General features: G+C 33.4%; 2 protein-coding genes across 2 annotated transcripts in view; one reads left to right on the top strand and one right to left on the bottom strand.

Moving 5' to 3' along the window:
• Nucleotides 1-16,445, top strand: part of LOC129741713 (beta-1,4-N-acetylgalactosaminyltransferase bre-4-like) — a 109,745-nt gene that overhangs the window by 40,443 nt on the left and 52,857 nt on the right. The gene's annotated exons all lie outside the window — the stretch shown is intronic.
• On the bottom strand, nt 8,763-9,645 carry LOC129741715 (E3 ubiquitin-protein ligase Kcmf1-like). The gene is made up of 3 exons (XM_055733461.1): nt 9,545-9,645; nt 9,074-9,481; nt 8,763-9,001 (listed from the first exon to the last, which is right to left on the bottom strand). The coding sequence occupies exons 1-3, from the start codon at nt 9,618-9,620 to the stop codon at nt 8,820-8,822; spliced, it is 666 nt and encodes a 221-aa protein (XP_055589436.1). The 5' UTR covers nt 9,621-9,645; the 3' UTR covers nt 8,763-8,819.

The raw sequence follows: 16,445 nt of genomic DNA, 5'->3' as shown, positions 1-16,445 counted from the left end.
GAAAGCATATTTCTCTTGAGCATTTGACAAGCAGATGGGAAAAAGTCAGCAAAAATCAAGAGAATCGAAGAAGCCTGTATAATTGGAATCAATTGTTCGTTTCTAAAAACTCCCGTGTGCCAATGTCCATTTCAATCCGGTGTATAATAACGTTAATATCGCAAAAAATTAATGAACAGGTAATATGGACGACCCTTCTGGCCAGCCCCTTTTACAAAATTTTATATCTAAAATCGGCTGCCCGTCTTTTAAAACCTACATGCATGAGTATTCATTGCAATAACAATGTAATTTCATGTAAAATAACGTCAGTATCGCAAAAACAGTGATGAGTTAATATGGACGACCCCTTTTGCTAACCCCTTTCACCAAATTTTATACCATATCAGCAATCGATTATCAATCCCTGGAAACTTCCCTGTGCTAATTTTCATCTATATCCAATGTATGATAACGTCAATATCGCAAAAACGGTGATAAGGTAATCAGGGTGGCCAGCGAACCGGGAAAACCGGGAAAAAACCAGGAATTGAAAATGGGACCGGGAAAACCGGGAAAAACCGGGAATTTCGAATCGAAACCGGGAAAATTCTGTAAAGATTGTTTTATGATAAAAAAAACTTATTGAACCCTAAAGTTCATTCATTTCATCATGATGAAATTTATTTTCAAAATTTTTCCACCCATAGTCGTTTATTTCAGGATGGGAAAGCAAAAAAAAAATCGGAATTTTAATTTCATAAGTATCTATAATGCGGGAGAGTTAGAAATTTCTTATAAATCGGGATATTTGAGCTCAGCACATACATTTCAGGGCTCTGAGTTGTTCCAGGTCCTGTTCAAAAATATTTTAAATGTAGGCGTTTTAAATGAACAAATTTTCGTAGAAAAGCAAAGAGCACAATATATTCTTAAGCTCAAGGATATTGTTCGTATGGTGTATAGCAAAGCTAACTTTCTTTACTAATCTCTGGACAAAAAAGACCTAAAATATGGGTGAAGAGATAATTTATTTTATTTTTTTTTTAATAATTTTATTAAGGCATTTAAGTCATAATATTCTTGTGTGCCATGTATTCACTTCACTTGTGTTGTGTTACTGAGGAAGGGAGCCAAAAATAAGTGAAAACAATTAAAATTCATACTTTGAAATCAAATAGTCTTTTTACTTAATTTACATCCCAAAAACTAAGATGTTCGTAACTTCAATTTTTTTATTAAAAAAGGTTGTGCTGAATCAAAACTTGAAAAAATGAGTAGCCACGTAACAAACATATTTGGAATGGGGGAAGAATTTTGAGGAGTCTGACCAAAAAACCGAATGAATTCGTTTGAACAAATAAAGATGGGGATTTTTTTTTATTATCTGACAATTTGCGCCGGGGGTCTTCAGATTTTCCCCAAAATTGAAAATTTGGTTCATTTTTGCGACTTAAAAACACATGTATTTTTTCAGATTTCTAACATTTTTATTTTTTGAGTTAGCTTCGGTTAGATTTTTTTGTAAATAAAAAATAACCACTTTTCAAAGCTACATAACTCTGTTGTTTCTCAACGGAAATTATAAAATAGCACATCAAAATGCATTGAAATTTTATCAGCTTTCCAAATAGAATAGTTGAAAAAAATTAAATAATGACCTTCAACATGAAAAGTTGTAAATAAACTTTAAATGGCGTCTAAAAGTACCGTCTGCACCACCGAATATTTTGCAAAAAATACCATTGTTTAGCTCGATTCATGATGCAACTTTCATCTGAAGACACCAAAGTGGGCCATTAACACCTTGAAGAGTTATGAAAGAAATAATGACAATAAATCTCTTTTTTTGCATCGAAAACAAACAATGGTCGAACAACTGCACTCACATATGGAGATAGCAAGCACTTCTAACAACATGGAAACAAAAGAACTTACCAAAGCAGGTAAAAACACTACTTTTTCTTGCTTTGTAGATTGTTTGCAGCAAAACTGACTTTGAATTTTAACCAAAATTTTGAGTATCGTATTGTTTAAGTGATATAACTAATAATGGGAATGTTGCTTTTACAACCTGGTCACATACTATGTAACTTATTAATTTTTCGATCAAAGATCATTGTGAAGCATAATCAATGCCAATAGTAGAAGGTTCAGTTCCTGTGTTTGGGATCACAAAAATGTGATTAAAAAAATGAAATATAGACGTGCTATACATAGTTTTTATATCGGGAGCTAAGCACTGGACACCACAATTCTTTCCCATTGATCAAAAAAGTATGAGAAAGTGGCACAAATTTTGTAGAAATAATCAAAGAGCTCAGTATGGCCAGCCCAGGCTGTAAAATGATGGAAATATGATACTTTTACCGTATTCGTTTTCTACATTCGCCCAGTTTTGAGGTTTACCATACTAGAACGAACATAATTCGTCGTCAGCGTTTTGCTACCTCGATCGCTCACACACGAATCTTCAGTGTTCCACCGTCCATTTTAAATCAAATCTGGGGAATTACGGATGCAAAACTTAGCGCATAAACTTCTAAAAATGACAGTAAAATGTGCATAACTTGTTGTGACCTGGTGCAAAACTGGGTATAAACAAATACGTTAATAGATTTTTGGATATAACATGAAGTCAGTTAAGCTGCAACAATCTACCGCCCCTTCTTTCATAACAGTCCCATATACAAAAATAAGCAAGCGAGACAATCAGCTTTTTCTGTTTTGGAATATATTTTTAACTTGTGACCACCACTTTCAGCATAAACGAAAATCGTTTCTCGGTTGTCATAATAAATCGTTAGGCCTGAAATTTTCGAAATTGGGTTATTGGTAAGGTCGAGAGCGCCATTTTTATTCATTATGGGACTGTTAATCGACCATATTTGAAACCTTTTTCGAATCTACTAGCATAACAGTCCCATACAAAATATATTTTTCTCACCAAGCTACTTTCTAAGAGCATCTGTATTCGTGGTCTATTCTAGGGTCTAATTTATACAAGAATTGAGCCAAAGAAATTAGATCCGATCCAATGAAAAAACTGGCAACTGCACTCGTGTTCCATTGACTGTCAAACGGTTTAGAACTGCGTCAAATTGGATCTGAATCTCATCAGTTTTGGATCAATCCTTATACCAGCTCTAAAAAAAGTTGTGTTGAAACTGGTATAATGGATCACCAGTGCGGTTGCTCGGGTCGGAATTTGGGTCTAAACCGGCTATTTGGACCACGGATACAGGTGCTCTAAGACTTGAATTTGATCATTTTTGAACTTCTAAATGCAATTGTAAGAAAAAGAAACATACTTTTGCAAAAAAATATCATGAATTCCACATTGTAAGTTGAATCTTTTTACGATTTTTGATTGCATCCGATAGTTTTTCGCTCAGGAAGTCATTCCTAAGAAAGTCAGACCTGCCTTCGAAAACTAGTGTGCATCATTCGACATCAAGTGAGTTAAAAAAATGTTTAAATGATTCAAAGCTATAAACCAAAGACTATTTCGCCGAAAGAAACATTGAAAAGTAACCAAATCCGTGGTATTTCACATATGGGACTGTTATTCAGGTATATTTCATATAGGACTGCCACGAATTGATATTTTTTTTTCGAAATTTCTAGAACAAAACCTCTTTTTTTAGTCTTTTATGTTGAAGCCTTATGTTGACCTAAAATGACGAAAATTCATATAGGACTGTTATGCGAGTAAGGGCAGTCTGAAAAGGAAGCAAAAATAGTGTTTTTTTTTACCAGTTTTGATAAGTTCTTTTGTTTCCATGTTGTTAGAAGTGCTTGCTATCTCCATATGTGAGTGCAGTTGTTCGACCATTGTTTGTTTTCGATGCAAAAAAAGAGATTTATTGTCATTATTTCTTTCATAACTCTTCAAGGTGTTAATGGCCCACTTTGGTGTCTTCAGATGAAAGTTGCATCATGAATCGAGCTAAACAATGGTATTTTTTGCAAAATATTCGGTGGTGCAGACGGTACTTTTAGACGCCATTTAAAGTTTATTTACAACTTTTCATGTTGAAGGTCATTATTTAATTTTTTTCAACTATTCTATTTGGAAAGCTGATAAAATTTCAATGCATTTTGATGTGCTATTTTATAATTTCCGTTGAGAAACAACAGAGTTATGTAGCTTTGAAAAATGGTTATTTTTTATTTACAAAAAAATCTAACCGAAGCTAACTCAAAAAATAAAAATGTTAGAAATCTGAAAAAATACATGTGTTTTTAAGTCGCAAAAATGAACCAAATTTTCAATTTTGGGGAAAATCTGAAGACCCCCGGCGCAAACCCGTCAGATAATAAAAAAAAATCCCCAGATGAATTGTTAATAGAACGGAAAAGGATAGATATAAATTTAGTTTTTATTCAGTCCTTAGTCACCTGTAAATGAACCAATTTTCTTGAAACGTAAAATTTTACCAAGGTCTTTTTATTAAATATTGGTTTTAAATAATTTCTACAATGCGAATTTTTTACGTTACTTTACTTGTTTTTGGCTGTTTTGAATTGCGTTCATGGTACTTTTATAAAAAAATCGCAGTATTCAATAGGTGCACGTTTTCATTATACCATATTCAAATATGAAAAATGCGGAAAACAAAAAAAAAACAGAGTAGCCTCCATATTATTTGGTTAATTGATAGTTATGGTGAAAGAAGATACCAAGTTTTCAAATGATTTTAGTATATACTCCGCGCTTTTTCTAGTTAACTACCAATTTTTTTATAAGATAAAAAAAAATGTTGAAAATCGCAGATCGAATGATTTTATTACGGAACCACTTTAGAAAATTCGGACTTTCATTCATTAAGCATTGATCCCCCAAATCAGAATTTAAAAAGTAAATTTCACCTAAAAATAATGTTTAAAAATTGGATTAAGATATCAAATAGAAATATACATTTTTAAGGTCGTCCTGGAAATTTATTTTCAGAATTTGGATAAATAGCCAAATTCAAAATCCTGCACTAAACACTCAGGTTTTAGTTCTGATTTATATATCAGTTACTCAATCCGAATTTTTTCAAATATGTTAAAAATTCCAGAATTCAGAAGCCAGAGCTCACAAGTAAAATTCAGTATGAGAGAAGTAAAAGTGTTACATGGCATCATATTAAACCATGTTAACAATAAGGATTTCCCCTTATAAAAACCAAGTTTGTATGAAAAACTAAAAAGAAGGTAACAATTTTTGACAAGATTTCGCAAGATAAAGTTAAGGTTATGAAAACTAGAACTATTTGCTAAATGTTTTTTATTAAATTCTGCAAAAAACAGCTTTTTCTGTAGAAATCCCAACGAAACACTGTGATCTGATTTTTTTTACTCAAATTCAATTACTGAAAAATTTACGTGCAACTTTTCTAAAATGGCTACTTTTTTGGTTAAAAAAAATCTGATAAACAAATTCATTATTGTATTTTAGAACTAGAAGAACCATGAAATTTCAATCGGGAAAACCGGGAAAAAACCGGAGATTTAAAAATGGAAACTCGCTGGCCACCCTGGGTAATATGGACGACCCCTTTTTCCGACCCCTGGCCCAAAATTGGATAATTTAAATCAATTGTTCGTTCCTAAAAACTCTCGTGTGCCAATTTCCATTTCAATCCGGTGTATAATAATGTCAATATCGCTCAAACAGTGAACAGGTAATATGGACGACCCGTGCCTCAAAATTAGATGATTGGAATCAATTGCTCGTCCCTAATAACTCCTATGTGCAAATTTAAAAATTTAAAAACATTTTCATTGATCTTGGTCCTAATGAGCACTCATGCAAAATTTCAGCTCTCTAGGTCTTAAGGCGGGTCAGCCTATTGAAGACAAACACACAAATGAACAAACAAACGGAAATTGCTTTTTATATATAGGGCGGATACGCTAGATTTCGACAGGAGCTAGTTTTCGACCGATTTTTGATTAAAGGCCTATCTTTCTTTTTGTTTGCTCAAGCTGTAGAGTAAAGTGGGGCAAGAGTACGCAGGCGGAAAGAGTACGCACTAGGCTTTTACAGTAAACGACAACACTGAAACTAGCAACACTGTACCGGTTTGACAGGTCATCGAGTCAGCTGATCATATGTGTTTTTGTTTGTGGTTTGGTTCGCGCACGTCGGAGAAATGAGATAAGTTTTAGTTTTTCCAATTTTTATGTAATTTTATGCGTATTTAGAAACATTATTACGCTTCGTGGAAATTTGCTAATCAAATCTGCATACGTGACAAAGGACACATAATTAATATAGATTAAATCTGTGGAACACTCATGCCAGGATATGATCGGAATATTTAGCACTTTTAGCTTTTTTCACAAATGATCGTAGGGGGCAAGAGTACGCAGGTTTGGTGGGGCAAGAGTACGCGTTGGTTTCCTTCGTCTTTTTGATAGCATTTGGAAAGCTAACCCAAAGAATAATCAAGTTTTCAATAATCAGGACGTTCAAAAGGAAAACTATCCAGAAGATTTGCTCTCCGGAGATGCTGGAAAACGCCAGGCAGCGGTTGAAGGACGGAGAATCGAAGCGCCGGATTGCTGAAAGCCTCGGGACTTCGGAATTAACCTTGCGTAAACGCCTTAAGAGGGTAATCAACAGAAGATATTTTTGTATTGAATTGTGAATAACAATCATTTTTCTCGACCAGGGATTCGGTGCTGAAATCCATGGACAATTCACTTCAGTTTTTACTCCTCAACAGTCAGAGGATCTCGTAAATCACTGCAGAGCGCTGCACAGTGCTTTTTACGGTCTGACTTTCAGTGATTTGCGTCGCTTCGCCTTTGCCTTTGCTAAGCGAACAGCGTTACCCATAAAATCACTGTTTTATTTTAACTATTGTTTATGAAATAAAGGTTTCGTTTTGTTTAATAAACGATTATAATGATTCAAGACCTCAATTACACCGGACCAGAATGGAATACAATGAGCTTATTATATGCGTACTCTTGCCCCACCTCATGCGTACTCTTGCCCCACTGGTGGGGTAAGAGTACGATTTGGTAATTTTTGAAAAATATGATTTTTTATCAATGTTTACAAACATAATTAAAACTTTTTGCGTCATACAATCAAGGTAAAGAGCCTTACTTTAATTTGGTTTAATTACTATGATCGATACTTTGTTCTTTGAAGAGATACAATAAGTACACAACTAAGTGCGTACTCTTGCCCCACTTTACTCTATGTGTTCATATTTTTCTATTTTTGCTCTCCCAATTCAGCGTGTGTTGAATACTCATTTAAATTATTCAAAATGAGTTGTTTAATAGTAGTAAATCATTAATTTAATAGTAACACTCTAAATCACCTGATAAATTCAATGCCGTCATAAAAAAAGAAAAGTTTTGAATTATGAAAAAACTTTCCTTTTTATTCAAATAAAAGCAACATAAATGGAATCAATAGATGGATAAGGTTCTAAGTTACCGTAAACTGGGGGAACTTTGATCACTTTTTTAATTCATTTTCGAATATTTTGGAAGGGGTTGTAACACTAAAAAATTTTAAAATACTTACTGGGGTGGGGAGTATAAAACATGATCATTGAGAACAGAATGTTCAAACTACATTAGTGGCTATAAATGTTTGTTACAAAACCTGATTTCATGTTTCGGGGAAACTTTGATCACTATGGTTTTGACGTATCTCAACATCTTCAAAATTATTGTTTTGATGTTAATTAGCACAGAAGTCTTAAAAACATCAATATCAGTAATTTTTTGTTTGAACTAAATAGAATTTTTCAATGTTTTCTTTCAAAAACAAATATACTCAAAAGATGGACATTGTTGCTGCATACATTTAGGGGCAAAAGTTATAACCACTTTCCAGTATTTTTCGGCCGCAAAAACGAATGAAATTTTACCTCCATGCAATTCCCTAGGTCCTGTCACTGTTCGTATGTTCTTTTTTTATTCAAACTTAACCATTTGATAGGGTTTCCAGCCATTTGTTTTATACATGCTTTCTCATAGAAAATGTTCTTTTTTTTTAAATCCAAAAATTATCATATAATGACTATAAAAATAACTCTAAAACTATAAAAATACAAAGGAAAAAAGTTAACCCATCATATAAAACAACCCATTTGCTTCTAAATGGTATCATTTTGTCAGGAAAAGTGTTTGTATGTGAGTTTTCGAAAAAACAGATATTTTGAAATTTTAAAACTACATTTTAAGTCAAGTAAAATAAAAAATATCCAACAACAAACCAAATTAAGCCTATTCAAAACTCAATTTATAGGCTTGCAAACGTAGAAAACAGTTTTCAGATATTTTAACTTTTAACTTAACTTCATGTTGATCAAAGTTCCCCCAGTTTAGGATTTTTTCTTATTCTTATTTTTGCTAACATTCTACAGATTCCCATAGTCAGATCGGTCTTGTTTGCACTACTTATCATTAAGGTAAAATTTTTCTACAACAATCTGCTCTACAATATTTTGTGCGAAATATTAAACTTTAAGTTGGAGCAGCTTCGAAGGCGGTACCTGCTTTCGAAGCAAATCGAAAGGAACAAACTTTTAGCGGGGGTTTTACTGCAGCTTGACTGAACGCCATCCCTCATTGGGTTGGTTTATTCTGTTTTTTTAGCTAACAAAATTCGCTCCAAATCTTCTGGTGATATAACTTATTTGAGCACCAAACTGTCAAAACTAATTCGTTGTTCGAACTTTTATGCATTATTAATAAGTCCAGTATTGTTGCATTGGATTTTTTTTTCTCTAGATAGGATAAACACAAAATTTGCAGAGAGTATAAAATAATTTATTTTTAAAAAAAAGTGTGAATTATAGCTTCTATGAACACTGAGTTTGTCACCCCAAGGGAAGTTCGACCGGCGCTCGACACACTGGACAGTTCATGCTGCGACGCAACCAACGCACGATGCACCGGATGTGGAAGTGATGGCCACACAGCAGGGGCCGGCAACTTGGCGCATCTAAGTTCATGTCATCGATGCAGATCGGACACTGGCTAATTTCCGATGCCAGTTCACCTATGGAGAAAAGTTGATTATTTTTTAGATTCCTGTTTAACGTTTTAAATGAAACATTCAGGGAGTACTTACCAATTTCAACCTCTACGTGATCATTTACCAGGTGATTGGCCAAGGTCCCTTCCAGAAGACGATTCTGTTTGTTCTTAATCCCATAGGTGACGCAAATCGGACAGCGTACTCGATGGCTGCCTGCTTCGTGGTACTTCCGGCAATGTTCCAACAGTTCCTTGATGTTAAATTCCTTGTCTCCACAGTAGGGACATCGGAAGACGCGAATTTCGTCAGCCGTCAGTGGATGTAAAGTTTCGATAAATTCGTCAAACGGAAGAATTGGCTGAGTCGGATGATAGGGAAGGTGATCATTGTTGAACCGTTTATTCTGGAAGCACTTTTCACACAGATCGTAATCCTCGCAAACCAAACAAGCTTGTCGCAGACCGCGGATGTTCTCCTCGCAGCAAACATCGCAACACACTCCTGAAATTAGGAAACCATACTTTAAAATCTACTATACTCTTTTTCAATTATTAAAACACTTACCCATATGAACGCTACTCATAACTAAAGCTCTTGGGATCCAGCTGAGGAAAAGATCTAACAAATACGGAAAGCACATAACTCACTAACTGATCGATCGGCTCGATTTGCAACCACATGCCAAAGCTCCAGAGGTACTTCTTTTGAGAATGGAATTTTTCTACCTATTGGGAAGGTCCGTCCAATTCAATGAGTCAATCTTTCTTGTGATGAGAGTTGGAACCATATCGGATTATGATGAGATGAAATGCTGTCGACTGTAGGGAATTATTCTTTGTTGGGTTTTTGATAAGAAGAAATGCGGCTTACTGATAGTGTGGATTGTCTTCTGTCGTTTCTATCCAGTTTTAAAATTTCTATGTTCTTTCAATTACATTCAGTTGCCGTCTCGTTAGTAATCGAAAATTCCTTGTTAAGGAATGTTCAAAAATAAAATTACCTGTAACAAAGGGTCCAATGATATAACATACTTTTGCTCACCTTTCTTTATACCTGTAAGAGTGAAAAAGCTATCATTTTGTGGTAACCTGCATTACCAAACAGGTAAAACGGAAAACTATGTGTGCCAGGTGTAATAAATTATTCAAGGCTTGCAACAAGGAGCGTTGTAATTGAAGAGAAGGAGCTCTGCAATGGATTAATGTATATGTGTACATACATCTATCGTCTATTCAAATAGATAAGGTGGCAATTCGTTGTTTGGTTTGACTTTAATTGTGTAATTAAATCATATTCTATTAAATCATATTCTTCAAGAAACTCGAACATCAATTTTAACTCTTAAAGTTGTGGAAAAATGATCTTTTGAATCCATGCCTGTATGATGAATAATATTTGAGTTTAACTCATTGCTGTTATAAAACCTTGTATTTGTTCTTTTGTAGTATTAAAACAGGATTTATACTTTGTATAAATTATTGTTTCCTATAAGCGCACACTGGAGATTTTCGTTCAAAAACGGTACCTATTTCGTTTTCAAGCACCCGCGCGCTATAAATTCTCGTAACCTATCATTTCTTGTATGACAAAAAAACAATACGAAATATCAAATGGCCTAAACGGTTTTTAGATCAGATTACTCTGAAAGCTTCATTTCACCCGATTTTGCCTACGTTTTTTCATGAATAGCTAGGTTAAGAAGGATGGTTAATTTGGTTTTCGGATATACATATACGGATAAACAATATACGGTTCGAAAGATTTGACAGGTCAGAGGTGGATTGTGTAACAGTATCCTTTTTCCACCCCTCTTTCTCGATAAATTTTACCATTTTTTTAATTCACCTAGAAAAAGGTAAGTTTTTATCTTTTTCGCATTCTCCTAGTAAAATAGTAAATAATACCGTTATCCCGTTCTCTGATTTAAAAGTTAAATGCTAGTTGGTTTCTTCGATAAAAATTTAAAAAAAAGCATTAAAAAATGGATATTTAAATAGGGACTTTAATATTTAGATATTTGTTATTGGAATGTATCACCGTGTTTAGAAAAAAATATTGTTGAGGCAAGTCCTTTTTCGCAATTTGGCTTTGCGTTCTTCCGAGCCACCATGGCCGCTGAATCCTCCTCTGCTAGCGTACATTCATGCCCTTCTCCGTTCGACTAATCCGGTCAGGTCCGGCTTTTCCGGAATGATATCTGGAGGATGACGTGGAATACACCAGGCCGATCTGAAACAAAAGCAAAGTATTATGACGAGAACCAGCACAACTAAATGATATCTAAGAAAACACTTACCATTCTGTTCCGATTTTCACATATTGGGCACGAAGCAAAACTTCCTTCCTGAACGACAAAACAGCTTAACCTTAATAAACGGGTTCGGCAAATAGTTACTTTTTTTAGAGATTAATTGTACTGTTTTACTTACTGTTACTCGCTACAAGGTAACTTTTAGCTTATTTGGGTTTACATTTTTTTCTAGGTGAATTGTACTTTTTTATTCAGCTCAATTCAGGTGAACTTCACCTCACTACGAGGTTTGGATTCACCTTTTTTTCTCGGTTAATGGTACCTTTTTATTATTTTCCACGCAGGATAATTGAAAAATTGTGAAACTTAAGTTCAGACCATGTTCTAAAAAAAACTTCGAGCAATTTCACACCGAGGTTAGAGGTGTAATTACATTAGCGCTGCAATACTTTACACAAATATGATAAATATAAAACTTAAAGCAAATCCAACGCCAAAATACTCAACTGGTACGAACCACCTTATGATTTGGTCTTTCTTGCCGCCCAGTCCCACCCAATTTCGGAACGAACGCGCAACTTTTACGAAAATATCGCGTTAATATATTCAAAGTTCAGTGCAAAGTTGAATTTAAGTCTTAGAAAATCTGGGAAATTGCAAATTTACAAAAGGTTTGAATAATTCTTCAAAAATTATGTGTGTCGTATTTTGAAAATCTACAAATGCAAAAATGTGCCAAATTACGTCAACTTTCCAATTCTCTCTAAAAAAATCATCTGCTAAAAATCATTCATATCAGCAGCAACATGTGAAAAGGGTATAAAATACAAAGTAAACAAAACCGGTTTTCAGTGGATTCAAATAGCACAATATAAGCTCTACTTAACACAAAAACCGTTTTTAGTTTTTCAGTTTTCGTAAGATTTATAATGCAGTTTGAGTAAAGGATCTAAAAAAATTAGAGCCATAAAATGACACTATCCTCACACAGATTGTTTTATACACCCTTTACTCCACAACAAAGCAAACGGTCTAGATGCAAAACTTTAAAAGGGGAAGAATGCGGAAAGCTATTCACTCACTCCTATAGCGAAAACCATAAGCCTTTGTCAAAAATTAGGGGAAATTTTATCTCCATCTCACTCACACATATGAGACATACAGTACAAAGCGAAGGGTGTATAAAACATTCAGACGAATTTCATACTCCAGCTAGGGTCTATAAACAATTGCGAGCTATTTTTACATGATAAAACCGTCGTAACGATAAAAACATATTAAGAATGATCCTACGCACCGTTTTGACCCTAAAGACTTTGGAGATTCCTCGTGAATTTTAATTAGCGATTTAAAAAAGATTGCAAAATTTTCAAACGCGTTTTTCTCGAAACGTCATAAATGAACATAGACCCTTTTCACGTGTTGGTGCTGATATACTTATATTTTTAAACGACTTTTCTACCTTTTTTTTGGTTATGAACCTAAAAAATATCAAAAAACCATATCCTTATGTGCAACGTATAGGTTCTATCTTCAGCTTTCTTCGAAACTAAGCGAAATGTGTATTTGAGCACTCCGTAGCAGATCTGCAGTCTATTTTCGAAGCATGTTTTTTCTGATTTTTTTAGACTTTGAATAACCGAAATCTGAAATGTTGTATTTGAATATCGCCTGGGAAACATATTTGAGTTACATTACGAGATTTCCAAAACTAATTTTTTTGCGAAAATCGGTTGGAAAACAAGAGAGAGAGATATTGGTTTTAGTCGGGAGTGTCAAATTGAAACTCCAGGGACTGGAACGGGTAAAAATTTCAGTGACATATGAGTAACATATATCTTACTTAAGTATATGATGGTTAGCATCTTACAAATGCTAAAACCACCAGCCCATCGAAAGTGTACTACCTATGTACTTTTTATTTTTACAAATATTTGGTTGTACATATTTGACCAGGCTGAACTGAGCACAGTTGCCAAGATTTTTTTTTATCAATTCGTTTAGTTGAAAATTTTTATACAACAGAATTCGAATCTCATTTATAAGACCAAAATTGATGATTGACGGAAATCAGTTTCTCGGATCAAAAACTACTGGTTGTGTTCCTTATAATTTTAAAATTTTGTCTCTTGTAGGTATGATTTGAACATTGAACTGAAGTTTCTCTTAAAAATACTGATGGTGTTTAATTCCGACCAATTGTCCTCCGGAATAAAATTACCTCAGGAAATATTTTCAGATGAAAAATTAAAGAGCATGAAATGGAAATTTTGGTATCATATGTATGGATAAAATCAACAAGGAATACATAATTTATAGCGTTTTTTTCAAACCCAGTTGTGCATCGGGTATTTATATGAAATTGACAGCAGTTAGTGTACAATTGGATTGCCACAAGGGTGAAATTACGTATTACGTATTATTTTTAACTTTTTTCTTTTGATATTATTTTGTTACTTATTCTATTATATTTTTGTTATAAAATGGAAACATTTTTTCACCATGGGTGCACGAAATCACCTCATTTTGTATAGATGACGAATGCGTGTATGTCATAAAATGAAAATTTCAAATAATTTTCAAAAAATTAATATACATTATCAATCTTATTAGAAAATCATGTTAAATGCTTATGGGTATTGAATATTCTTCACTTCACTTTCAATTTTGTCGTAGTAGATTTTTTCTAACACCCACCGCTATGAAGTTTTTCAACATGTTGCTTATGATTCATACCTTATATTGTACGTTTTAAAAAATTGTTTTTCTATAAGTAGAGCAATTTACCATGAGTACACGGATTCACAGCCATTCTTCCAAAATCAACTTTTTTGCATGCTAAAGGTAAAGAAAAACGTGCACTATGGGTGCACGGATTCATCGCATTTTCATCAAATAGTGCATTTTTTTTTGAAAAAGTATTTTGACAATTCTTAATTATACCAAATCCGTGCACCCATAGTGCAGAACCATAACATAAATTTTCTTTTTTATCTAGAAATATCGTTATTTTTTGCTTTAAGCATGCGAAAAAGTTGATTTGGATGAATGGCAGTGAAACTGTGCACCCATGGCAAATTACTCTACTTTTAGAAAAAAGGAAAGAAATTTGAGAAGGGTTGAATTTTAGGAAATAAAATAAAAACTTTACCCATCTCTAAACCATGTCGCAACATGAATTTTAGATCAACAACTTTTATTTATAGTTTCGTTTGATTCATTTCTGGAAAAAATGTTTCAATCAAATCTTGACAAAGTATATAAACAAAACTTTCCTCCAGCATTTTAAAAACAATTTTTTAAGTATTATTGTTTTAGTACTGTTTATTTCCGTGAATATCAAGTGACATTATAACTGATTTTATTATTCTCATTTCCCAACATCTCACTCAAAAATATTTTGTATTCTAAAGGAAGTTGGAACTATTTCACTTTATATAATTTACTACGGCAAATTTGCAGCCATTCCGTGTACCCATGTTGAAATATCATTTAAATTATCTAGTTTCATAACTTATGTCCTCAAATATGAATGAATGAATACAAAGTTCATAACTATTTTACTCAACTAGTTTAGTATAAAAGATATTTATGGCCTAAAATTACTCGAAGGACATGTATCAAAACTAACATAACTGTTACAAAATTCGAAGAAATTTCGCCAAATTTTGACAGATAGTTTAATTATAGTTGAGCAACAAAACAGACCAATAAAGTTGGGAGTCAAGTGCTTGAAGCGCCACACAGCGATCAATCCGAGAACTTTTTCCACAAATCATTATGACTTCGATTCAAAAATTATTAATTTTATAACCAATGAGACATTTCTGCTCACCATAAATCAACTAGGGATCATTGTTTTGAATGAAGATTGCGAATAAAACCAAAAGAAAGCGAAAAAATTATATCTTATTTGACTTATAGGGTTGTGAATTTTATAAATATAAACAATAAATTGTTTGGTAACAGAGATACGCGTGAAATAAAAGTGTATGTTTTAGAAGACAGATACCAGACTTTTGGCCGATACACCATACTGCAGGGTGGTCCCAAACTTTTGGACGATAACTTAAGTAGCTATTTTATATATTTTAGGTACATTGCAAATTTTTACACAAAACCAAACAACTGTGTTTTGATAAGTGTTCCAGCGTATACCAATACGCTTGAACAATACTGCAGAAGATTCTATGTTCAGAAAGTTCAGTTACTAGCATGTTCCATTATAGAAAGTTCCAGAATATTCCATTACTATTTAGCATGTTCTACCATAGAAGGTTCCAGAATGTTCCATTCATATATCATTGTATTTTCTGATGTTTCCAGAAAGTTCCATTATCATATAAATACAGAGTCGAGTAATTTGTGAGTTAGTATTATTCTGCATTTGAGTGAGTATAGTTCCAACCTTCAGTGAGTATAAGTGCATCCTCAAGTTCGTGTCCTAAGTGAAAATAAAGTATTTCCAAATACAAAGTGTGGTTTGTGAATCCAAGTACCAAGAAAGTTATCCCTGTCGACGTCAGTGAAGTTACCAGAACTTTGGACTGTTGTCGATGTTAGAGTTACCAGTACTCTAACCAAGATTTCTTATCAACATTTGAGCTTTCCGTTTCCTGCAACGGAACAATAAGTACAAAAAAAAGGATTCGAATGCAATTCGAGTTTTGCAATTTGGTCGACCACACCCTGAGATGATCGGGTTTGAATTTTAACTGCAGTTTTTGGAAAATGTCCGAACTTTAAGCTCAATTTAGGTAATATAAAGTCAATATATACTTTTTGTTATAAACATAAAAAAAAAGTTTTGCTTACGATCTTTCGAATGAGATCAACAGAATTGCAATATGTCATAAGATGGCTAACATAAGGAGCATCAAAATTATCAGGTTTTTTTAGGGAGTGATTCCAAACTTTTGGCCAGCAGTGTATGTAATCATGAATAACTAACATATATAACACGAATAAAGCCTTTATTATATTGAATTTGACAACTCAGCTTTATCTCATGATGAAAGAACCTTTGTATGGTAGAAAATTTTCCTTTACCTTCTACTGCATACGATCCCATGTATTCTTTGATGTTTCTTTTCACATTGTTCAGCTTAATTCAGTACTGTACAAGAATCAAACAATTTGAATGCATCGAAAATTCAATTTGTAATACAAAACCTAAAAAATAAGAAAATAAAAAAAAATCTTATTTCTTACACT

Source organism: Uranotaenia lowii, chromosome 2 (assembly GCF_029784155.1).
Source record: "Uranotaenia lowii strain MFRU-FL chromosome 2, ASM2978415v1, whole genome shotgun sequence".
NCBI classification, from domain to species: domain Eukaryota; kingdom Metazoa; phylum Arthropoda; class Insecta; order Diptera; family Culicidae; genus Uranotaenia; species Uranotaenia lowii.
This window is presented reverse-complemented; position numbering and strand designations above follow the sequence as displayed.